Source organism: Scomber scombrus, chromosome 20 (genome assembly GCF_963691925.1).
Source record: "Scomber scombrus chromosome 20, fScoSco1.1, whole genome shotgun sequence".
NCBI classification, from domain to species: domain Eukaryota; kingdom Metazoa; phylum Chordata; class Actinopteri; order Scombriformes; family Scombridae; genus Scomber; species Scomber scombrus.
The window spans coordinates 17,164,160-17,190,841 of record NC_084989.1 but is presented as its reverse complement, the minus strand read 5'-3'; the positions used below and the strand labels follow the sequence as shown (position 1 = coordinate 17,190,841).

At 40.1% G+C, this 26,682-nt stretch overlaps 1 protein-coding gene across 2 annotated transcripts in view; it reads right to left on the bottom strand.

Moving 5' to 3' along the window:
* The window catches only part of drosha (drosha ribonuclease III), a 94,457-nt gene that overhangs the window by 17,309 nt on the left and 50,466 nt on the right, over positions 1–26,682 (bottom strand). The window contains exons 23-27 of one of the 2 annotated variants that reach the window (XM_062441527.1): positions 23,892–23,962; positions 13,748–13,792; positions 7,813–7,970; positions 2,302–2,407; positions 83–224 (exon numbers count right to left, since the gene is read on the bottom strand). In XM_062441527.1, the coding sequence (XP_062297511.1) occupies positions 83–224; positions 2,302–2,407; positions 7,813–7,970; positions 13,748–13,792; positions 23,892–23,962 (522 nt within the window). Of the gene's footprint in view, positions 1–82; positions 225–2,301; positions 2,408–7,812; positions 7,971–13,747; positions 13,793–15,229; positions 15,513–23,891; positions 23,963–26,682 lie in introns of those variants that run through there. The other variant, XM_062441528.1, reaches the window with a different exon arrangement.

The following is a 26,682-nucleotide window of genomic DNA, read 5'->3' as shown; positions in this document are numbered from 1 at the left end:
GGGGTCTTTAAAGGTCTATAAAGATTTTTTTTCTCTTTTCTTTCTGTATTTCATCAAATGAATCAAAGAGCTGTGAACATACACTCCAATAAGTCAGCCAGAGTCTTGGTCCGAAGTGCGACTGGTCGTTTGGTTTTGTCGTTGGTGATGGCGAACTCCTGCATGCCCAACTCCTCAGCCACTTTGGCCTGTGTGCGGTTGTTCACCAGCGAACTGCGGAGCAGCTGTGGACAAACCCGCAGAACACAGATGACATTTCTATATACAGCTTTCAAAAATGTGAACATATAGCTACGCAAATGTGAACATATATCTACACCTACACACACACACACACACACACAAAAAGAAAAACTACTTTGTACACAATGACATCGAAATAAACCCCACATGAAATAATTCATCAAAGACGGAAATGGTGATGCAGAGTAAATGTTTCAGGGAGATTGCATGTTGCTCTGTTAAATATTACATTGTGACTTGGAGCTGAGCGGATGACAACATGTTAGACTGGGTTAGGTACATTTACGTCTCTAAAAGGAAAAACACAAACATGTTAAATATAGCTACGAGATGCGGAGAAAAAAGCAAATGGAATGCAATGTGACTGTCTGAATCAGACTTGCTGCGATGTGTCCTCCTTAACAGTAGACACGCAATCACAATCCCAGTTACACACACACATACACACACACACACTAGTTGAATGAGCACTTTTTCCCCGATTTGAAATCCATTTCAGATGTACCCCATCTTGACTCTTGGGCATAGGCATTGCTGGAGCTCTCAGACTTTTAGCGAAAGTCTGTGGAAGCTTTTAGACAAATGACGTCATTGCTTCCATCTATAAAAAATATCCATGAATAAACATCTAACTGCAGAGGTTCTTATTCAGTTTTAGACAAGTACAATCCCTCAAGCTTCAAGCAGGTGAGAAAAGTTCTGATGCTTAAATGAAAAGAGGTAGTTGTTATTCTGTCCAACACTGTCAGAAAATGGACTTGCATGTTCCATGTGTGATCACTTGTTTTATACCTGTGGTTCCAAGCCGTGCTCACGAACAAAACTTTGTTTTTCAGACATCTGACAGCTTCAGCAAAAATGTGCCGACAAAGATGTGTTATTGAAAACCACTGAAAAATTCGGTCTCACGACAATACCCATCACAAGGAGTACAGTAAACATACAGGCAGTGTTGGGTGAGCAGAGGAAGAGTTATTTTGTAGAAACAAGCAAAGAGCGAGGTGAATACCTGGCTGGCACTTGGAGATTCAAAGATTGATGGGAAGAAAGGATGGGAGGAAAAAAAAACATCACCCCCACACACACACACAAACACAAAATGGGCAATAAGCTAAATAACAGTGGACAATATATCTGCCTGGCCAGTTAATCCGTCTCCAGGTTAACTTCATATGGGAAAAGCATGCCGTATGACTTCATACAGAGTGAAAAGCTCGCAAGTAGGACTTAGCAGTCTGGGAAAGGGTTTTACCAATTTACCAATAAGAAGAGTCACAACTACAACAACATGATTCCTGACAGGCTTTCCACCCACAAACACTGTCAAACGTGTTTGAAAAAAAAAAAAAAAAAAACTGGAGACACTGCAGCAAGAGACTGAACCTGTCACGCTGTGAGTGTGCTGCTTTTTATATCTCGAGCATCTGCAAAATGATTATTTTTTATGTGCTATTTCATAGTTTTGATGTATTCAGGGTTGTTTGACAATATAGAAAATAGTAAAAGTGAAGAAAAACCCTTGAACGAGTAGGTGTGCTCAAACTTGACTTGTGTGATATGTGATATAGGAAGTTAGATATGATTAAATTCACAATAATAGGCTGACGCACTCAATAATATTTGTATGTTATCTTAATGGCAACAAAAACTTCAGGGTGTAAAAAACAGCCACGAAACAATGTTGAAAACTTTTGCTTTAGCTGCCAAATGTGACTCTGCCACCATCCGTTTAACTTACCAGGCATACATTGGATGCCTTATTCTGTCTGTATTCTGTTCAGTGAACATGTGGCTAGCACTTGGAGATTCAAAGATTGATGGGAAGGGAGGACAGGAGAAAAAAAAAAAAAACATCACTCACTCACACAAACTTTATTTCAGGTTAACTGGTGTAACGTAACAATGGTTCCATTCAACTTCAGACAGCAGAAGCACAAAGATGGAAAAAAGACAAAGCACAGGTGCAAAGACGCAAATATAAAGCACATGCACGTGGGTGAGAGAGAAGCCTCTAAAAAAAGAGTGTGATGACACATGATTAAAGTGATTGGATCTTACTGTTAAATGTCCTTCATGGTGATCAGGGAAGTGGATGAAAAGGTACTCTGTTGCCACCAGCTGCATGATAGAATCTCCCAGGAACTCCATCCTTTGGTTGTGGCCACTGTACAAAAGAAAGGAATGGGATAAACAGGGAAAGGAAAAGGGAAGAGGAGAAGAAAAAAACAAAAACAAAAAAACATAAAGTAACAGATGCATATGGGGGGAAATTAAATTGTAAAGAGGGTTAAGTGGGAAAGAAAGGGAATAAATGGAGTAAAAAGAGGAGACAGGGAGGGTTTCACATGAAGTTATTCAGCTACACATCAGTGGGGCATGAAAAGCATTGTGCTCTCTCAACAAAGCTACCACGCTTTTAGCCTTTCAAAAAGAAAAAAAAAATGGTGAAGTCGGCTGATGTACATTTCATGGGTGGCCTTTGGGAACAGCTGCGCTGACAGTCTGTGTGACAACTTGGAGGCTGCCTGAAGTAGCAGCCCTTCTGAAGAAAACGCCAGGCTTTGATTGCAATTCAAATATAAATGGGACAAAAAAAAAAAAAAAAAAACATGCTTAAAAACCCTCTGGTTCACCTGCAGGAGTGCCTGTCAAAAAATTATAAACCCATATAAGTGGAAAGTAAGCACAATTCCAACCTTCGAACAATTCCTAGAAAAAGCTAATGGCAGCACTGTGATACTAACATCAGTTTCCTGCCTTCCGCCAAATCAGTGAAAGGCAGGGAGTATACTGTGACTCCCTGCACAGTGCTAGACAGGGCAGCAGGGGTGGGGGTAGTGGGGTGGGCATTACTGCTGCTGCTGTAATGGTCATTAATTAAACAGAATTATAGATTAGCATTGCAGATGTGGGCTGGTGCTGTGCCAGGGCAGGAATCGTTGGGTGGGGGGGGGCGTAACTGAGCGCTGTACAAGTGAAGAGGTATGTACAGCAAGAGAGCAGATATAGATATGAACTCCTCGCAGGGGGGGAAGGACTGAAGATGAGAGAGCAAGATGCTGAGGTAGAAGCATGGAGGAGGCTGACATCAAAGAGAGAAAAAGGTCAAAGTTTATTGTCAGATTTCTGGTACCTCTGCCTTTTATGAGCCACAGCCACAGAAAAGTGAGCAAAAGACAGTGAAATAGCATCGTTGATAAGGTGGTAACTATTATTTTCTTCATTGATTAATCACTTAATTTGTCCCTGTTGATCAATTGTCAAAAATGTTTAAATAGTTTGTTGTGACTGAGGAATAGTCAAAAGCTACATTTTCACAAAACATTTTATCTTGATCAACTGATTGACTGACTAATCATTTCCACACTAAGCTTCATCTTAAGTCATAGAAAATGTGGGCATAATTGTAGAAGGGCTCTTGGGAAGGTTTGACCACTCTAAAGTGGGCATGACTTAGCGAGCATGGAATGACTGAAGAACCACAGTGACTCTGAAACTGATACTCCCCCCTTATTTAATTGTAGAGGGTTGGTCTCCTCCATCATCACCTCCCACGCCCATATTGTTAGATCAGGAGGCGGAGGATGAGGTGAAAAATTAGAAAGTAATCAATTCCAGCCACGGCACTTTTGGAACTGTAAACAAAAGGTTTTGATATGTAATGTAGCTCATTAATGATTCATATATTCATTATTGATTCATCTGTTGATTTTCAAAATTGATTGATTTAGTCTATGAAATGCCTGAAAATAATGACAATTGTCAAGTCCAAAGTAATATTCCCAGTTTGCTTGTTTTGTCTAGTCAAAAAATGTATTACATTTGAAATGATCTGCAGATCTTAAGACTTGAGAAGCTGTAAAGATAATTTAGCTTGATAAAGAATGGATGATTATCAAATGTTATTGATTCATTTCTTGTCTATTGACTGTTGTTGCAGCACTAGCCAAGAGCAGTTTTATATGATGGGAGAGATTCACTGGTTATTGATCATGAAGAGAAACAATGATTTTGATATTTAAAACTGAATAATGTTTCTTTATTACTTATATGACATGAATCCAAAGATAGCAGGACAGTTAACGGAGGGACGCAGATTATATAAGAAGTTGAGAGGCTACTTATTTATTTTCTTTAAGGTTCAGGACAGAGTTTCATTAGGCCTGAAAGGGACACTAACACACGCAAACTCACACATTTAAAATAATCAGAGCCTCTTCATGAAAAAAGATGAGAGAGGAGAAGGATGTGATGAAAATGGAGGCCAGTGGGAGGCTTCCTGAACCGTATTATTGTACAAGTGAATTCGTGTGTGAACAGGTCTGATGTGTATTTTCTCAAAATCAACCATACATCCTGTATGTGAGCTGGGGAAGGGGTATGCCAGGGAGCATAGATTGGGTAGAAATGGATGGACAAAGCTTAGTGTGAACTAATTTCAAGTCCAATAGGAGGCAGAGCCAGAAAGTGAACAGTGAAGTGACAGTGAGAGACGAAAGGAAAAAAAGAGAAGAGATAGAGGGAAAAAGGAGAGATAGAGCGGGTCAAAGAGGAATGCGCTGCTGTATGAAGCAGCACAAAGAGCCATCCCTTATTCACTTCAACAGCAGAGGCACAATGCTCGAGTAAGGTGGGGGAAATTGAAGTAAAGTGTCGAGCCGAGGTCTTTATTCGCCTTTGACTTTGATCTAAAATATCTTTAACAGCCCCTCTGAAGAGGCGGTGACAGGCTGCCCGCTCTAAAAGAGGGGAGCCCTGCATTTTTTAAGGCCGTTTTTCCTCTCCATTTGTAGGGAAATAATGTTCTTGTTTCATATATGCATGCTTGTGTAAGGTTCAAATGTGTAATATGCAGCTACTTTTTGAGAAGTGTCACTGAGGGGGAGCGAGTTGGAAAGTGACTTTAGAATCACACATGCAGAGACTGCAATTCTGGGTAAGAATAATAGAAAAGAAACTGCTGTATACTAGAAAATGAGAATAAATTGTACTACAGTGAAGAACATCAATAAATATAATGTAAACTCAGGGTCTCTTCTAAACGTAATGGCAGCACTAAATAGATAATGAAATGAGAGTTTTCACTTCAGAAGAAAAATATCACCTTGGCTTCAGAGTTACAGTAAGAATGAAATAAAAACCTGAATTACAGTTTGTTTTTTTCTTGTTTAAATATAGATCTACTGACGCTTTTTTACTTACATGATTGAAAGTCTAACATAAAATATTGGAATCACCTCGACATGCTGTCACTTGTTTATTTATGAAACCATTAAACATTATTGTCTGATTGAAACTGATGACTATGATGGAGATACGTTGCTGTATAGTTTAGAATTAAACATCCACACAGCATGTATGTTCAGAGTTATTGCATTTTCCTTATCATGTATTCATTTAAAAAAAATATTCTTTTTAAATTTAGGGAGCCAAAAATGTTGGCCTTACTGAGGAACTGCTGTTTCAACCTTAAGTTTTGTGCATCCTCATTGTATTTAGTGAAGCATTATTGCATGTAAAAATGTTTCAAATAAAGGTTTCTGAAAGCTGCACAGTGAGATGTACTTTCATTTATCAAATACTGAACTTGAGGAGAGATGAATCCTTTTTCACTAACAGTGAAATTCTTGCAACACCCAGCTCTTCCGCTGTGAGAAGAGATAGGAAGCCCAGCGCCTGGGGGCCAACTCTCTCCATTTTTGCTGTCTGATGGTAGCCCCCGGTCTCCGCTGCCTCTCGACAGGGTCAACTCCCATCCTTGCTGTCTTCTTCTAGGTCACTTTGTCCTCTACTTCTGCATAAAGTGATAGACCGAAGGCCAACCTGGGTCCTGTCTCCTCATCTGTTGCCTACCTTATTGTCTGACCTCCCTTTTCGTTATCTGACCTCGTTCTTCTCTCCATCACGACAGTGTGACCTACTTTAGTATAACCTTTAGTCCTTATGGGCAGTCGTTGCTCTGTTCCAGCTTTCAAGTCAGTCAGCCCTATTTAGGTCAACCTGCCTTTGGCCACTAATGAGCTAATGAATATAAATCACCCTGAAAAATAGAAGAATTATTTCCTTTTTGCTCCAACAAAATTAACAATACTATTTGGTGAACTAAAAAAGAAAACATTCGATGAAACCACCTTTAGTAGAGCGAGTTAAGCTATTATGGATGTGATGTCACCAATTCAGAAAATAACAGTAGGATCAACCTTGACTTAGAAAGTCCTCAAGAAAAGCTCAGCAGGAGACAAACCTCTAATCGACTTCACTTTCGACTTTTGGAGAAGTTTGACATTTAAGTGATGGATTAAAACATACACAGCAGTGTACAGTATGTGTGGATGTGTGCACATGATACACACACGCACACACATAGAGCACTGTCCTTGTGGCAAACCTAAGCAAGCAATTACAGAGTGCAGCCTGCCAATAAGATATCAGAGGTGAGCTGCCAATGCTAATTTGCTTTAGTTGTCAAACTCACTATTGTGTTTTGCTGTAAAACTCAGAAGTGAGCTAAGCTTTCTTTGCAAATGACCCTCTCATGCACAAAATCTGAAAAACCACAAATTGGAGTGAACAGTCTCATTAGTGAAAACATTTTCTCATGAAAGTTGCAATCTTCTCAAATTTGCATTCTAATAACAAACGAGCAAGGTTACACTGCAGCTACACAACACTGTCCTGTTTGTTACAAATACTGAGACCCTGTCCAATAAATCTGAAGTCATCCAGAGAAGTGTTGGAACTTTACTGGCTATTTAACAAATGTCATAACAGAGGTTAAGAGGAAAAAACATTCTCAGTTTGGTGCTAAATTGCTACAGCATCACCATGCAATTCACAGCTAAAATAAAATGTATATCTAACCAAAATATAATGGACTTCATAATTGTACGTGTAGTATATGCAGTTTAAATTCAATCTGGATAAAAAACAAACTGAAGTGAGAATCTATGAATTCAAAGGGTGGAGAGAAGCAAGACAATGAGAGAGAAAAATATGTCAAATGAGATATGTGACTGCACAGAATGAAAAGGAGAAATTTCAAACCCTCTGCCCTGAACAACCCAGTGAATCAAACCTCCATTTCCCATGGGTCAGTGGGGTTATGGATTCACAGGTACAGGCAGACTACAGATATGGGGACTTCAGAGTCCCCCAGGCCCCTCTCTATCTCTCCCCCTCTCTCTCATAGCTGTCCAAAAACAAGTGAATATTTCACTAAGATACTTTGAACATGACATTCAAGACATCACTTGTTATCCAGGCAGTGTTGGTGACTGTGCAACATGTATATACAATGCAGGGGGTAAACATAATGAGGATGTGGGAGGAGGAGGCTGCTGCATTTACAACAGATAGAACTTTTTAAAATGCTCGACGTAGGATAAAACTCCCAATATCTCAAATCATATTATACATTATAATGCATCACTGCTGGAGGGGGAAAAAACAGGCAAAGTCTGGATAGTTCTGTACCATCCTAGCAAATTGCATCTGGCCAGCTAGTGCCTCACTTTGCATTTTAATTGGCTGTAACTCTATTATCTACAAATAAACACCAACTGTACTTACAGGGTAAGGTGGTTGAAGCCCACGGTCCTCAGTGTGAAGGCTCTGGCCAGCAAACGCACATGTGTGAACAGAACGCCAATAGTGTCCTCGAAGCTGGTCAGTTTCTGCAGGACTGGGGACGTCTCTATCAGCTGCCTGTCTGTATGAGGCTCCTGGACCTGCCAAAGAATCATTCAGTCAAAAGTTAGAGATATGGTTCTTTTTTAAATGAATTATTATACCTATATGAATCAGAAACAAGTAGTTTTTTAAGGACAAGTGTAAACACTTTCATAGAGGGAAATTGAAGGAGGAGGGTGTATCTGATAGAGTATATGACTTCCGTCCACATATGTTTGTGTACTCTGAAGTTGTTTTTCGTTGTTTTCATTGTTTGGATAAGGCTCCTTAATTCAAATTATGATAAACCCTACTGCATTAGGGCTGTCCCCTAAACATTGATGATTCAATGTATGTCAAGAGTCACTTGTGTCGAATCACTGTATATAATGACGCAGCTAAAAAGAGTGGAGGAACACAGGGTGACAACAAGGCAGGCTGTCAAATTTTAACAGAGAACAGCATGGAACAGAGCAGCCCCATGCAGAGACGAGCGACTCAGTTTCCTGCTCCGACTCTGACGCTCTCAGCTCCAGTATCGAGTATTAACAAAGTTGGCTAAACTACTTTTGAACCAGATGCTGGTGCAACCTGCTCTTCCATCCACTGAGATTGACTCTTCAGCTGACAGCGCTGTCAGCAGCTAGGCAGGACAGATGCTCCCCAGTGTACTAGGATTTTATAACTGAACTCCACTAGGACACACAGGTCTTATTCCTGTGTGAAAATTCTGATGTTTTCACATCACAGATGAAAACAGTCTTCCAGGTAAAACATGGGACATGGCACAGGCTGCTTCAGGAAGTTAGTGTTGGGCGGCTTCTCTGCTGGTTGGCTGGATTGTACTGTAATGGAGAGAAGGCATTACTCATAATCATTGGGAGGCTGTAATGAAGGAAGAAGTCACATGACGTACACAACAATTTAAGTGACAGCCTGCACAGCGTAGTATTATATTTTAGATGATCGTGTGCAACTCTGTGGTAACAGGTTGGGAATGTCACTTTACTATTCCAACATACAAGTTTTTTTTTCCATTTTGGGATGAACTGGAATGCTCAGTGTGAGACCGACATTATCAACCAACATCAGTAGCTGACCTCACTAATGATCTAAGTGCCGAGGTCACTAATAGGCGGGCCACGGTCGTGGTCCGGATCCAATCGTTTAACTGATCAATTATTGAGGAATATTAAAGTAGTTAAAGTGAGTGTTTCTATTTTAACCGGCACAGTCTTTCTAGCCTTTACAGCACTGGTTTACCAGCGCAGGAAATTGACAGACTGTAAATAATCTCACATGACACTACTCAGCCAATCAAATCTGTGCATTTTGATAAGCACTGTGATTCAAGTAAGATGCACACACACAGGAGAGAAGACACGAGATACATCAGTCAGAGAAATGAGTCACAGACGTGGTGTGAGAAAAATAGACAGTAAGAAGAGAGGTTTTAATCAAGAATGGACATAATCTTACATTCTTCCCACTAGCCAGTATGAAACCAGTATGTCTCATATGTTCCCAAGACCCTCTATGAGACAAAGCACAAATCTTTTGAGCAAATATACCCACTCAAATCCGAACTGAGCACAGAAAATAAAAGGTTTGAGAGCCCAATATGATCGATCCACCAAAATCTTAACACATTTCAGATTTTAAAATCCTGGCAGGATAAGTTGGAGCTCATTTCTGTCACTGAGCAAGAGAAAAATGTGGGAGTGGGATATAAGAGGGAGAGAAAGAGAAAGGAGGTGTTAAAGCTGTTCTTGTTAAGAAGTGTTGAGACTGTTTGTTATAAAATTGGTCGAAACTGTTAAGATGTGAAACTCAGTTTAAAAAGAAGACACCGGGAAACTTAAGTTATAGTTTTTATTTGATTTTTCAGAACTCAAACTTTATTTTAAGATGCATATTTTTCAAAAGCTATCTATTACTTATATTTAATTGCAACCCTTATTTTACTTTATAATCCCTCAGCTTCAATGTGAAAAGTCACAATAAATATAGTTGAAATGTTATTGAATTGTACATTTTTTTATTTGATTATGATTTATTTTGACAGTCAGATGTCGACTACATACAGATGTTGATACAACTACTTGGTTACTTCAATATATATGGCACTGAATTACAACACAAGTTAACCATAATGAGGGTCCAGACCTTCACTAGAGGACATTTTCTCTAACTGGACCTCTTTGAATTTTAATTGAATATGCCTGTCTTAGTGGTTGCAAATCCCTGCAGCCAGGTTCAAAAAACCCTTGTAGAAAGCCTTCACAGAGTAGGGGAGGCTGCTGTAGCATCATATTTAAGCCCATGGTTTGGGAATGAGATGTTATACTATCACATACTGGTGTAATGTTCAAGTGTCCACATATGGTGTGTTTCCTTTCAATGTGTGGGAGATCAGAAGCCTGAGTAAATGTTAATTCTAGTTTATGTACTTTTCACAACGAATAACTGCATGACACAACTTTCATTTAAGGCAGTAATGTAGAAAAGGCAAAATAGTCTTTTTTGTTTACATTTTCGAAAGGGAAATCATATGTTAACTTTTATTATTTTATTCATGCACTATGATTCAATTTTATGCTCTTCGTAATTCTTTTTTTTTTTTTTCATTATTTCCATATACACATCTCATATTCTATTGAATCTGTAGTTTTTGTTCAGGTTTGTGAATTGATGAATCTACTTTTTTTTTGTTGCAAATGTTAATGTATTATTCTATGACTATAATATAATATGAATTACCAAGCCAAAGGAAGAAGAAATTGAAAAGGAGGTTTGGAATTTAAAAACAGCAAATATGTATCCAGGAACAACCAGCATGATTACTCAACGGGTCCTTGAAACACACATACATGAAAAAATGCTACTTGCTTAATGAAGTCATTCCATATAAGCATGTCAAATACATTCCTTAAATGAAATGAACCTCTAAAGTATGTGCTGCTTGAGGGCCTGTTTAGAGTGTGTTTCTACTCCCGCCTCAAAACAAACTCAAAAAATCTGCAGCAAACAGAATATCTTATTCATTAATTTTAAAGTCCAACAGCTCACTTCTTTCTTTCTGTCTAAATCTGGTTATTCAAACGGCCAATTAATATCTCTGGTGACTCAGCCATACTGTAAGTTTCATTACTCGCTCTAAAGCAGACGATATCAGAGACTCTTGGCCTTGTGACTTTGTTAAGTCTTTAAAGAATGGTTTTTAGTTGTGAAAATTGCTGTAGATTATGCTTTTAACATTAGCTTCAGGGCTTGGTGAGTTCAGAGGTAGATGGATTCAACAAAAAACACACTGCTCGATTAAACTACAATATTTGCTCATGCCTGTGCTCATTAGAAAAAGAAATGATATGCTAAGAAAATATGTGCATGCATGTTTGTTAAATCAAGAGACATCCTTATGGGCGCATTAATTAGGCTACTGGAAACCTCTAATTGGTCTCTGCGTGGTACAACTGTAAGCTTGACCAAGACATCTTTTCCAAAGAAAAAGAAACATTGAGCCACATAATTTCACTTGGACATTCAAGGGAAATAAGGGATATTCAGCTGACCTTGTTAGCTCGCTCCACTTAGTTATACGCTATAGTAACCAAAACATAGGAATACAGAAAGCAACAATTTAAGCCTCTCAAGGGCAAGATGGCCATTTTCTTCATTTTCCAGCATCTTCTTTGTGTTTTCATGAAGAAATGACAAGTAAACAGCTTTCTAAGAGTCCCATGTCAAGCAACTGTGTAGAGGAGAGATGTATTTTTAAATTCAGCATTTTAATTGGAGTGCTGCCGGTAATGTCATGGTTCCATCTTCCAATATATCCTAAGAAACATTTCATTTCTGCCTTTTTTTCCATCTGTTAATTAACGAAAGGCGTTTAAATGTCATGCATCACAACTAACGACATCTGACGAGTTCAGCACTCATAGGCGCTAGCTATCCTTCAGGGGGAATGGCCAGCAGCAAGGCTTCAAACGAAGTGAAGAGAGAGAGAGAAGGGGGGGTTGAATCAACAGCAGTTGTGAAAAAAAAAAAAACACTTTTGAAATGGCTTCAAAGCATCACTTTCAGCTCAGTCCAGACAGAAAGCAGAATCAGAGTCGAGGTCTTCTGAGACTCAAAAAGCATGACACTCATGTATCTCCCTAATAAACCAAAGGAGAAATTTTGAAAATCCAGACTGAACGTAAATGACGTTCTGGTAAATTATTCTGGAGAGCCGGGGGTGATGATGCGCTGGTGCGAATCGAGCGAACACGAAAGACATAAAGATGTGCCTGTCAACCACGAAGCGATCCACTGCGCTCTGTAGGGCACGTCGGTGGCAAGGCTAATATATGCGTGTATGCCAAAGACGGCTGTACGCATAATTACCCACGCCATGGCGAGCTGCCATTGCCATCCGCTCAAACCTCATTAAGGAAGCGCCTCTTTTCACCTCCATTTTGTCATTCTTGTCTATGTGGGCAGGGGAGGGTGTTGACACCTTGTTACCTCTCAGCAACAATTTTGGGCATAGCGTTCTAACCTAAACTCCAAGGGGTCTTCATCAATTATAGAATAAATCATTTTTTAAATAAATAATGAAGGGAAAGGTGTTTTTCCTTGTGTGAAACTGCTTAGATTATATCATCTCAAAGCCAAAAGGTCAGAATGCTATCAAGCTACCAAGATGTTAGCACAATTTAACAGGCGTTACCCCACTGGCAAGGGACCACCCAGAGTAAACCTCAGCCACGCGCAGTGTGTGGTAATGAGGCCGCTGCTCTGAAGCGGCTAATGACTACTCATGCAGCACACTGTGGAGGTCCCCCTCGCACCACAGAGTGGTTGCAGGGCTGACCCCAGGGCTCCACCCTGACCACGGTGCCCACCGCTGGGGCCTCTGCTGTGCAGCTCACCGGGAAAGCAGACAGCTGGATACATTGGGTTTATTCTGAGCAATGACAAACTCAACAAAAGCATCCAGGCACTCAGTGAGTCTTCAGCATTTTGGGATGGGTAAAAAAATGGGTGAGGGGGCAAAGTTAGGAAAAAAAAAACAAATATATATACAAAGATGCACATAAACAAGAATACACTGTTATTTTGGGCCAAACATAGATATGCAAAAATGTACATGTGAAAACGCAGCGACACTTGTGCACATGCAGAGAGATGAAGAGAATAAAGTGCTTAAAGACAAGTCTCGGCATACACACAAAGAAACACTTTCTCCTCACAAACACATCAGAGAGAAGGATGCCTGACGGTCCCTGGAGGCCCCATATGATTCGGGACTGTAATCCTGTTATGGCATCTTTGATCTCTTCTTCCATATCCTAATTTCAAACAAACACTGTTGACATGTTCAATGTTTCTGGGCAGATCATGCAAAGCAAAGAACGGCAGTACAGAGAGAGAGTGAAGAGACAGTTAGAGAGTTAGTGCAAAAAGCATGATGATAGAGCAGAGGAGAATGCAGCGACAGAGTAAAGAGGCAAGAAAGGAGCAATGGCAAAGAGGGAGAGAGACAGAGTAAATGAAAGAGAGGATTAGGGTCTCGACCAAAATGGGGAGCAGTAAGACAAAAGAACAGAACAATGGAAACTAGTGGAAGGCTACTGGGGGCCTTGTGACAGCTATAGAAGACTTAGTCAGCCTCAGGCAATATAACCAACAGCTTGCCCATACATACACACACACACACATAGAAAAACATACATTCAGACTGGAAACTTCAAAGATGGGAGATCGCTTTTGTGTCTTGGGGGCGAGGTGAGTTTTAATGAGAGGCATCTAGCCAAAATAAACATCAATAATAAAACATATCTCAACCAACCTGCAGGGGGTGAGACGGGTAGTTGAGCCAGACCTCCCGGAGGTCCTGCAAAGAGAGAAAATAAAGGGAGGGGAAGAGAGATGAGCCATCAGAGGGAAGAGATTTCAGTATTCCACACAGCTGTGAGGATCGACTGTGTTAATAAATATAATTCTAACAATTAACTGTAGGTGAATGAAATAAACATGGTAATTACAAATTACACATTTAAAATGATAAATAATGTAATACTGCTTAATACTCTGCAAAAGTTGGGTGATTTTAACATTACAAATGTTATACAGTAATATCAGTTATAGTATTTCCTTCCTTCCCTTGCCATTAATTGCAACTCCAAATACTCCAAAAAATCAGCAATAATTAAGCTCTGTTCTGAACAATAACTTATATTTATAAGCAAATATTTGGGTATTTTATCATTTCTGTTTCTGTTGAATTTCATGAGTTTTGAACAGTATGTGGGATGTAATGGTGGTGCTGAAAAATGTTGGCTATTCTAATGGCCAGGAGCCATTTCAAGAGACACACTATCCTAACTGGAAGCCAGTACACACAAAGAAAACCAAAAGCTTTCTCAGGAGACAGGACAGCTATAATGTGTGTTACAGGTAAGATTTCTGAGGGCGGCTTTCGAATAAACTGATTTGTTTGGATAAAATACTGTCCAGTGTGGCTGACAATGATGTTTCTCCTGATTAACTGCATTCATGAAAGCTAGCATTAATTTATTTTGTTTAGCCACTTGGAGACAGCAGAATAAGCTCTAAACAGTTATCAACATGTTATACAGTGAACGTTCTTGTAAAATTGCTAGTTTAGAAAAACATACAACGGATACTAATTATTCATTTGGAGTTATGTTTCAGGACACCTGGAGGAATATATGTTCAATATTCACTTTTAGCTCTGTTCCACCAACTCCTGCAGGAAATATCCAGTACTTTAGCTGCTAAATGCTCCACTATGTTCACCAGCTAGTCACTAAATGTGTCAATCTCCCTTTTGGTGCTGAGAAGGTAGTGTATTGTGGATTTATTGGAGCTTTTAGCTGCCCTGATGCGCCTGTAAATGGGTTAATTAGAGCCAGTGACCTAAACAGTAAAGCTGCAAGCTATTAAATCAAAACAATGAGCAGAAAAATGCTACAACGCTACCTAGAGCTGAGAGGGGAACTGCAGCTTGATGCTAATTCTCTGTGGTTTTGTTACTGTGGGACCCCCCTTTGACATCACATAGTCATTTGATCCATTTGCAGTGCAGCTTTAATAAAATTGTGGCTATACACCAACAACAAATGCAGATTTAGATTTAAGCCATGACAACTTACTCTTCACCAGTATTATATAAAGAATCAATTTAACCCCTAATTATTATTTTTTTTTTTTATCATTAGAGGTTAATTTATATATATATATTTTTAATGACTCTGCAGTGGGCATAACAACTGTGAAAAACTGTAGTGTTGCCAGCCAGATGGCTCAATCTCGGGGACAAACTGAATTCCTTAGTCCAAGTGTTTTCATGTGCCATCAGCAGCCCCAATGGGGGGCGGTGAAATAACAGCAAATGAGTCAGCATCTCAATTTTCAGACCCACAGGTCTGTATATCGACCACCCACTGGAGAGTTAGGTGGGGGGTGAAGTTGTGGATTTGAGTGTGAGGCGAGTGGTGCCGCAGTTGGAGGGGTTGGTGGGATTTGGCTTTGGAAGGTGTGTTGTCCCTGGGGACACACATTGACGGTGCTGGACTGCTTTTGCTTTTCGCCTGTGGAGAGAAATATGTCCAAGATCAACATGTTTCCTCAACCTTGCACGGAGGTAACCGCATAAGATCAAATGGTAGAGAGACAGAGACTGAAAAACTGACAGTCACACAGAGAGAGAGTCTCAAGTTGTTGCCAAGGACAATGCTATTCAGAGGCAGTTTTGAGCCTGGGGTCTGATGTAGGGGTGAGTCATAGCAGTGATAGAGATGTGCTGAGGGCCTCTAAAGTACAGTATCACTCAGGTGTTTAAAAGGTTCAAGGAGATAAACCTTTAAAATGTGGTACTAGCCCATGGGGGTGTTGTGTGTGGTCAGCAGCATCGAATAGGTGCCTCATCTTCTCAACCCACCCAGCTTGCAACCCATTGCCTTGAGCAGCCAATGAAAAATTTATAGAAGCGGTCAATACATTTGAGCAAACTCTTCCTTTTGGTTGCTTGTCTCTTAACCTGGGATTGGAGTTGAGAAGCACTAAGTACATGGCTGGTATCAAGACAACAGGGAGCCTGCTTGTAAATACAGCATTGGATCTGGGCTGTCGAGGATGGCATCACTAAAAGAAAAGTCAATAGCACTAGCTAATGCATCGTTTGCTTTCGACGCAGTGTTTTAGCAGCCACACAAATTGCCATAAAACAAACATGATAGTGATGCATCTAAAGCACTGGGCAGGGGCATACGGACAATGATAAATAAAGGACAGAGAACAAGCAAACAAAAAAGAAAAAAACAAAGAGAGAGGAAGTGAACTACACATAAGTTTCATCGGTTGGTGATCAAGGCTTATGATTAAAATCCATCCACAAGGCTCATGCGATCCGCCCACATGCTGTATATAGACCCGAACAGCTAATGTTTCAATTACAGCCATTCCAAAGACAAGGCAGACAATGATTAAGCCAGCATTGAGTGGGGATTTAAGAATAACAACAGGTTTTTTTCTTCCTTCTCTCCCTCTCTCTCCCAGCATGAGGAAGGTATAATTACTGGGGGAACAAATCATAATGTGCAGCAGCTGAATCACAGCCATTTGGAGAATAGAGCTCTTGTGCTACAAACAGAAAAAAGGGGGAAAAAAACATATGCAAACATGCTTATTTGAATGTCAACGGCCTAGCCATTATGGGAAATGAAATTAAATGCAAAAGGAAAGGCAACTTGGTGAAACTGCCTATGATCTCCGGTTTAAAGGTGGGCTTCAGTCAGCGCTACCCTAACCCACAGAGGAATCAAGACAAAGGCTCAGTCTTGCACATACTCAGGGCTCACAAGCCAACCGTGAATAGGCAACACCACTACAACCTCTACCCACACATACACACACACTCACTACACACACCCTGGGGACAGTTGGCCATCCATGATTGGGACATAATGGTGCTCTTCTCTGACAAGGTCCAATGCTCCCTGACAAATTGGTCTCTAGCTACAGGCTGCCAATCAATCCATCAAACGTAGTAGTGCAGCAGACAAATCGATAAGAGATAGCATTGCTGATCAATACCAACATAAAAGCAGACCTAAGTTCAAAACGGAGGCTCCTGTCAGTGAATGGTCAAGGTGATCTTCCAAATATGGGAAAACTAATGTCGACACTTTGGTGAAGTCTCTCATGGTTGAGGTGAAAAAACACACCTTTTTTATAGTTCCTGTGAGTGTGGGCAGAAAAAAATCTATCTGAATAGATATATTCTTTGAATGTGTGCAGGCATTCGTTCTCCAAGCTATAACCAAACAAAGGACATAGAGAAGAAGGCATACACTCATCTCATTCAAACATTGGACATATTATCTGTAGTTACAGCACAAAATGTACAAAGTGCATAAATGTCAAAGTGCATGAATGGGAAGGGACATTGGAATGTTGAAAAGGTAAAGACTGGCTGAGTGAAAAGAGAAGTGGAGCATATGTTTGAGGTTCATGTAAAAGAACTAGAAACTTATTATTTGAGGATGACTCATGTTCAGTTGACTTTCTTTTACAACAAGTACAAATTAATAATATGGGTTTATGTAGAAAGAAATAGTTTGGATTACACCTAACCATAAGGTCAGTGAGGTGACCTTATGGTCGACTAGAGCTGGTTCGTGACGAGTTGTACGATGGCATTGCAAATCAAAGGTGTTTAAAGTTGTTTTTAAAGGCTACTCTGGTGTAGTGAAAAGCAGGCTGTTATAGAGGTGTGGAAGAAGCAATATTGTTTAAATACAGGAATAATGAATATTTTTAGATAGGCACTCCAGGAGGAAATTCATAGTGTTACACTCAGGTATTCACATTACAAGTGACTGAAATTATTATGTCAAGGATGTAAAAAGAGAGCTAGAGAATGCTATTTAAAACCATGGCAACTGTCTCACCTATTCACCCGACCAATCGCTGCATCACTTGGTATGAATGTCGGATTGTCTGTTTAAGAAAGTTAAAGAAATGGCCCAGCTCAAATACGATGTAGCAAAGCTGTAGGGGGGAGGAGGTTTATGAAGCCATCCGACTATCCAACAAGCACATTAGTTTGGTGGGAGTTAGTATAGAAGAAGATGTCAGCCAGTCTTTCATCTTTGTGAGCATGTAAGCTGAGCACACTGTACTGGCATACCAAGGCAGATATGATTTACTGGCAAGTGTCGCAAAAAAATATCCCACTTAATGACACTTAATGTTAAAATGGGGAGAAAGGGTTTTAAGATTCAAACCATTTATGCTATCAGTGCAGTGGAAATCAAGCTGTTTAAAGAAAAAATAAATAAATAAAAAAAAACTTTTGTGGAACTGCACCCAGAATTGAAGGAGGTAGAAAGAGGGCAGCAATGCAATACTACCAAAGGCAACCATCACAGTGCCATGGTGACCATCTCAGTTGTCACAGCAACCTTTGTTTCTGTTGGTTGTTTGTGTGTGTATGCTTGTGTGGTGCTGTTAATAAAAGGCAAAAGATTAGCCCGTGGGCAAGTAGTGAGATCATCATTATAGTGATTGCTCCTCAAAAGAGACACTTCCCTGAGGACAGCACAGTGGCATCAACATCTTTTCCCTGCAATATTGCACTGCTGGTGAGTCCAGGTTGGGAGCAATTGAGCAGCTCCCCCTGAAGAAGATGCTTCCTGCCTCTCTGCTGATGCTTTAATAACCTCCACAGTAATGTCATTAGCAAATTAGCATCTATTGTTTCCTCTGGGCTTCTGTGTGCAATGAAGCTAGATTCCATCCTCTGCAAGAGTGCTGTTGTTTGGGTACCAGTGCCAGCGAAGGTGAAATGTTGAAAGAAAAATAAGAGAATGGAAATAACTGTTGCGCTCAAGCCACGAATGCCATACCAATTAGGGAATAACAGAAAGAGACTAAGAGGAAAAGACAAAACAAAACTGGGGCCACCGTTTTTTCTGGCTAGGTCTTGAGGTGGAAATTACATGCGTGCTTTGTCTTAGGTAGTCAATTCTGAATTTTACCTCCGGAGTTTGTGGAGCTTTTGTTTTGACTTGTCATAAGAGGACTGGTGTGAAACATCTGTGGGGGTAATGACATCCTTGAGTGTTAGTGAGAGGAAATAATAGAGAGGAAGGGGAAGAGAACAAGAGGGAGCAAAAGGGAGACACCAACCAGCATCCTGTTGTTACAGAGAGAGAAGGAGGATATGGGACTGATTACTCGTGTGTGAATGGAATACCATACCGACAAATAGGAGTGGCAAAGCCTTCCAGGGTGTAATAGAGCGAAATTTGGAGTCCTTCAGTTTTGCACCGCATCTCATTAGTTCGGTAATGTGCTGTGTGAAGACCCAGCTAGAAATACATGAGGATTCAAGTGGCCCCACATATCATAGAAATGTACCTCACCCTCTGTTCGTCCATCTCTCTGGCCTGCCCCACAACTCCCCGCCCCCATACCCGTCACACCATCCGGCTGGTGTTTGGCTTGCTGGTCTGTGTCCATCTGTCTCCTCTCAGCTTTGTATGACAGAGCAGCCATCAGGAGGATTCAGCAGGGGGGGTGACAAGCCATACTATTTAAATATGCGGTCTGCAAGTCTGAAAACTTTCTAACCAAAGTTGAAAATCAATTAAATTTGGTCAATGGAGAATCTCAATCACATGCAGCCTATGTACTCCTTCACTATCCATTAGTATCACATTAACTATTGTTTTACTTAACAGTGAAGTTGAGCAAAATGACAGTATTTAACAGCTGTGATTTTATCATTAATTGTATGGCATCAAAGTGGACTGTACGGAGTACTGTCAGAGTATGTGTAAGTGAATACGTGTTATGACTGGTTGTCAGGTTGGAGGAGAATGGGTCCTCTTTAGTTTGAGAATATAGTGGGCTAGAGCAGAGTACAGTAATGTATGCCGCCAGCAGAGGCAATATTTTTTTTACTAAGCCCCCTGGAAGAAAGCGTCTGCAACTGTGAATCCGCTGTGTTTTATTCACTGATATGACTTGTTTATGTCTTTGTCCCTCCACTCCATGGGAAGTCTTTTTGCATTTTTGTGATCTGAGCAGGAGCATTCAGGGCTAGGCTGCATCTAATCTTGTCAGCTGGTAAAACTTTAATGTTACTCTGCTTAGCAGCCAGAGTGGAGACTAAGGGCCATCAACAGTAAGGTTTAAGGATCATCAGATATCCTAAACTTTAACACTGTCAATATGATGTTGTTACCTCCACTTTGCTATACATCCTAAACAGTTAATGTATCACTGCACAATTTGAAATGTGAAATTGCCTTTTGTATTGTTGAACTTTGAGTGTAAAACGTGGCCTCTTGTGGTGTACTGCTTTACTTTATAATGCAGCAACATTCAGTCGTTCGATTCGATTCGATTCGATTCGATAACCAATATAGCACAGATATGAACCCTACTAATCCTAAAATTTGTATTCCTTTGTTGGAACTGAGGAAACTTGTTTATTCACTAGTTGAATGACTATCAGTTAAATTTTTTGTGGGTAATTCCACTTCCTCTCTTCAACATCAAAGGTGGAGTCTCTCAAGGTTCCATTTTGGGTTCACTATTCTTTCTCCATTTACATGCTCCCCTGTGATAATATTGCTCATAGCCATGATGTCACTTTTTATTTATATGCAGATAATACCAGTTGTACGTTCCAACGTATACCAACTGAATCAAATAATCGTTTTCTCTGAAAAGTTGCTTGCTTTAAACTTTCTGAAAAAAAGACAAATCTCTTTATCCTAATTTATGTTTTGAAGGTTATGTACAAAGGATACTTCGATCCCAATTTTTCAACTGACAACTATACACAATATGTTCTTTATCCTTTTCAGATTGAGTTATTTTTTCTCAGAATTTCTGTTGCACTGACCCATTTAAATCTTTGTTTTCTTGCCTAAGCTGCAAAGCCCACACTCATCTCCAATGGCTTCAACATGCTGATACTAATGCTGACACTTTAAAGAACAACAAAGAATATAGATCACATATCTCCTATTTGGCCATCCTTTTACTAGCCCCCCCATCAGATTTTAGAAGTGATTTAAGATCTTGCTAGTTATTAAGTGCTGAATGGTTTAGCTCCTGTCTTGTTCTGCCTGCATAATTAACATCCTTATTCACCATTCATGTTGTAATACAGCATCATAGTACAGGTGCATCTCAATAAATTAGAATATAGTGGAAAAGTTAATTAATTTCAGTAATTCAATGGGGGTTTTTTTTTCAATTTTTCATTACACACAAAGTGAAATATTTCAAGCCTTTATTTGTTTTAATCTTGATGATTATAGCTTACAGCTAATGAAAACCCAAAATTCAGTATCAGAAAATTAGAATATTGTGGAAAAGTTCAATAATGTCATACTCTAATCAACGTATTAGCTCAAAACACCTGCTAAGGTTTCCTGATCCTTTAAATGGTCTTTCAGTCTGGTTCAGTAGGCTTCACAATCATGGGGAAGACCGCTGACTTGACAGTTGTCCAGAAGACAGTCATTGACACCCTCCACAAGGAGGGTAAGCCTCAAAAAGTCATTGCTAAAGAAGCTGGCTGTTCACAGAGTGCTGTATCCAAGCATATTCATAGAAAGTTGAGTGGAAGGAAAAAGTGTGGTAGGAAAAGGTGCACAAGCAACAGGGATAACCACAGTCTTGAGAGGATTGTCAAGCAAAGGCCATTCAAAGATGTGGTGTGTTTTATCAAGTCCAGAGTCAACACAGCCATCTACCAGGAAATGTTTTGAACACTTCATGGTTCCTTCTGCTGACAAGCTTTATGGGATGCTGATTTCATTTTCCAGCAGGATTTGGCACCTGCCCACACTGCCAAAAGTACCAATAGCTGGTTGAATGAATATGGAATTACTATGCTTGATTGGCCAGCAAACTCACCTGACCTGAACCCCATAGATAATCTATGGGGTATTGTCAAGAGGAAGATGAGAGACACAAGACCCAACAATGCAGACAAGCTGAAGACCACTATCGAAGCAACTTGGGCTTCCATAACACCTCAGCAGTACCACAGGCTGATAGCCTCCAATGCTACGCCGCATTGATGGTAATATAATGCAATATATATTTATTTGTGTTCCTTTTTTTTCCATACAGCATGCTACTAATACACCCTGTTTTTGTCTTTTCTTTGGTCAATGCACATGGTCTTAAAATATTATAACAAAACATTTATTTTTCCTCTCATCTGTTGTCTCACTGAGTGAAGAAACAAACACTCGCAGTGCATGTCCTATCAGCAGGACTATCAAGGAAAAATGCAACAGCAGGTATCTTTTGTAACTATGGGATACTGATGTGCTCAATGCTGAGGATTTCTTTTGCATGAGCACACTTGTTTGTGTGAGCATGTTTTTTTTGTCTATATGCTAATTATTTATGCAGATTTTAAAGCACAATATGAGTTTTGTTGTACCCTCTGCCAACTCCAATAATTGCTGTACTACTCCTTATAATAAGACTATTATACTATTTGACATTTTGTACTTTTTTTGTTCAGCAGCTCCAAAAAAAAATAAAAAAATAAAAATCTGTCTATACAAGGGAATCTCTCATCATACAAATAAAGACCTCCACACTGAAAACTCAGTAACCCGATTACTGATGTCTACATTCATTGCAGAGAATGACAGTAAAACAGAACCAAGGATGTTTCAGCTTTCCACATAGAAAAAAGTATTCAGCACTTAAACACAATGGCAGACCACACAGTAGAAAAGACTCAAAAGAGTAAAAAAATTGACCAAGCGAGCCAAATCAAGGCAAAATATCATGTCAGTTATAGTGGAAAAACATGCAAGTGAAAAGCTAAAATGTATAACTGAACACTGTATTATTGCTCTTAAACCCAGAATATAATAATAATGTACACATTAGGTTGGTGTATTTAAGTATTTCAGTCATGTCAAATAGATTGTTTGTGTTTTTATCCTTGAAGCAAATTCTGAGGTTGGGGAGAAGTGATCCCTAATTAATGATAATATTCCTCAGTTGTTTTATAGTGTGAGGTCTTCAAAGATTCAGTCCTGGAGCTTCTGAACTGGTCTCTCAAAGACCCACCAGTTTAGATCAAACATGTTTGATAGCTTGCCATGTGTCCTGTTGTACTGTAGTGTGTGGGAGTCACTAACTGAATCTCAGACAAACACCCTCAATAGCTAATTAGAGCCAAGCCTGCTGCTACACACTAGACCTGCTGCAAGTCATTTAATTGATTCATAACATTTCTAGCCAAGATAAATGCAAATACTGATTCATTCATCAATTATTCATGCCTGCTGATCACACACACACACACACACACACACACACACACACACACACACACACACACACACACACACACACACACACACACACACACACACACACACACACACACACACACACACACACACACAATAGCAGGTGTCCTGCTCGAGACTGCCAAACTGCAATGCTCCACACCTCCAGTTCATTCTGCAAAATATACAAGCAATGTTCAGCTTATTTTCTCTGCTACAGCTTCATCCTCATTTTCCTTTTTCCATCGTATCGTTTCATCTTTCTGCATGATCAGTGTACACACAATAAGCAGATAGTCAAAAGTATTGGAGGATAAAGCGAGATTATGTGAGATCTCATGTTCTGAAGCTGTTTAGCATTCAATACTGTGCAATGTGTGGTTCTTTGCCAAAACATGCAGTGTGTGGGTTTCAACAAATAAAAGAGACCAGATTGGTGAAAACGTTACAATTATGTCTTCTGCAGTTCAAAATGGGAAAATCTCATCTAGTGTGTCCACAGCTAGGCTCTTTGACTGATTTGTACATGCTCAAGACACACTCATGTAAATAAAATAAATACAAACTACAGAGGCAAGTGACAGACATCAAATTAGAGCAGAGTTTCTAAATTTTGTTAGTTACCTCGCCGTTGAAAAGCAGTCGACCAAAGAGCTGCCGGGCCTCAGCCAAGCCTCCCTCCAAATACACAGCACCTGAGAAAAAAGAAAACTAAAAATGAATGAGGCGAAATGAAAACAACAAAGTTCAATCAGGAAGTGTATTCAATCTATGTAGAGTATTTGCAGGACATTTTTCATGATGTTTTGTATAACCTCAAATGGTAAACCACTACCCAACCCCCAACAACACAAATTAAAAATATATGTGAAAAGCATGACGTTCCACCAGTGTATTGCTGGTTAAAAAAATTCTTGCAATTCTCAGGCAATTTCAGACTTCTCTCCTAATGGAAAACTTAAAATTAATTGAACTCGGCAATGAGTTATAATTGCTTTATTAAAAGTAGGAGTGCATTTTTATTGCTTTTTGACGGTGAAATGACCTCAGGGTTCCTGTGCAGATCCACCTCCCTCTTGTCAAGAGCGCAGTAGGAGGAGAAGAGGAAGGGATAGTTGCATCACCGCATTGAGATGGAACTGGCCAAGGTCACATAAACTTCAAACTTGAATTGAGAGCAGCAGGCAGAGCCTGTGTTGGATTCTTAGGAATGAGATGGCCTGACAAACACATACGGACTCAAGTGCTTATGCTGAAGCCCATTCATGGACAGTATGGACAAAAGTATAATGTCCTTTGTCACTCGCCTACACACTCAGGCGTTATTTATCTGTGCAGATGTCCACACTAACAAACAGAATGCCCTGAAAAAATTCAATAGGGAAGAAAAAAAACACACCAAAAAAAACACATTTTATACAACAAGTGTATACACCACACACTGGCACAAAAGACGAAGGACAAAGAAAGAAATTCGATAGACGATTGGCCCAAAATTGCGGAGAGCTGCCGTCACAGCAAGCAACGAACAAGACAAGTAGCCCAAATTTGTTTCTCTATGGGAATGATATGCAGCGTCTTTAGCTCATTCCTTTGCAATAGTCAGCTCCTTTGCACAAGTCATCTCTCCTTTGTGTGTTTTGTTGTTTTGCTCCTCTACTGTTTCTCCTAAAATCAGTGGAACTATCATGGTGCCTTTAAGCTGCGTACAACTTCAAACCATCACACTTAGGGTGGCTCATTCAATTTAGAAAGCAATAACCACCTGGCAAATTGGGTATACAATTGTGCAGCGGTTTTTATTATGTGCATAAATGAGCCAGTGGAAATGGGGCGCGGTACGGTTGCAAGTCTAAATGCGCTAACTGCTTTCATGGACTACATCAAAAACATATGAGGGATTCATCATCTGGGGAGGGAAACTGCTTTCAGATGGCTAACAGACCATTTACACACACAGACACAAACAGTGAGGATGCAGCCTACATGACCGAAACCATAAAGAAATACATACAAACCACCTCGAACAAAGACAAACACAAATGCACACCCACTCTATCTGCCTCGTATGCCCTTCATTTCTAAACAGAGTGGGAAATTGCTACCAGCTATTGCCCAAATGATAGTAAAATTTGATTAAGCCTGACAACTTTGTCTCACCCAGCAGTCTCTTTGGCATGTAACAGACTCACATTCATTCAGAGGCCCTTTACTAATATAAAAATCTAGTTGGGTGGTAAAATAATGAAAGTAACTTGTGAATTTTGGAAGGCACAAGCCAATTTGCTTTTTTAGACAAAAAAAGAATTCCCTGCAGTGCTTATGACCATCTGAAAACCTAAACACAAACAGCCTATAAATCAGTATCTTTAAATCTAAACTCTTCATGAAGTCCACAAAAACAGCATGCCACTAAACCCCTTGCAGATGTGTATCAGAAGGCAGGCCTCTGTAATCTCGGCATGATGGAGAGAGCATCTCACTGAGGTTGACCACAGGAGGCTCTAGAAAAGGGAGCAGCTCCTCATAGGATGTTTTCCACTAAGCGTCAGCACTGAGGATTTGTGGTTTTACCATAATGCGGACCTGAGATCTAAACGCTGCTACATAGCAGATGTTTCCTCTGGAGACGAGCTGTGGGAGTATACCAGTTCCCTCCTAAGACCAAGTTTTGAATGTCTTTCAACTATCATTCATAATACATTCATCTGTGTGAACACTGAGGCTAGGGGGTGTGGGTGGGGCCGGAAGGCAGTTTTCTTCATGTTTTGATAACACAGCAGATTCGTAAAGTTCCTCAAATCAAGGCCTCAAAGTCATCGAAACTAAAGGTTGTTACTTTTTTTTTTTTCTTGCTTCTGATCAGATTTTCCAAACTTCTTCCAAGAGGAATAAGAAGGTGTGGGGTAAGCAGGGAAAGAGGAGGAAGCCAAGAGAGCCTCAAGGGATTTAAAAAAGGTATTAAAAATCTCAAAGCAACACCTTTGGAGTCAATCAAAGGGCCTGTGGATGAAGAAACCAAGATATGCAGTTAATTCTAACAAGAACACTCTTGACAAGGAGGCTGTCCATGCAAAAAGTGTGCCCCAAAGCGATCCAATCAATCGTACGACTTGCCGCAATCATTAAACGGAGATCTGTGCTTCACAGTCCACCCACCAGCCTGCAAGGTTGCAGCTTACGCCCTGAATACGCAGCCCACAAAGACGCCCAGCCAACTCAACTGGCAATTACATACTAGCATCTCTCTGTAGCTCATCTTGCAGTAACATTAAGCCCAGGCCAAATAACTCTGCAGTCTCAGAGTTTCAGCGCATTCAACCCACTGAGATGTCAACCCTGCCAGGGAAGCCAGCACAAAATGCAGGAGGGACTACAACAGAGATAAAGCTGCTTTGAATATGCACATGAAGAA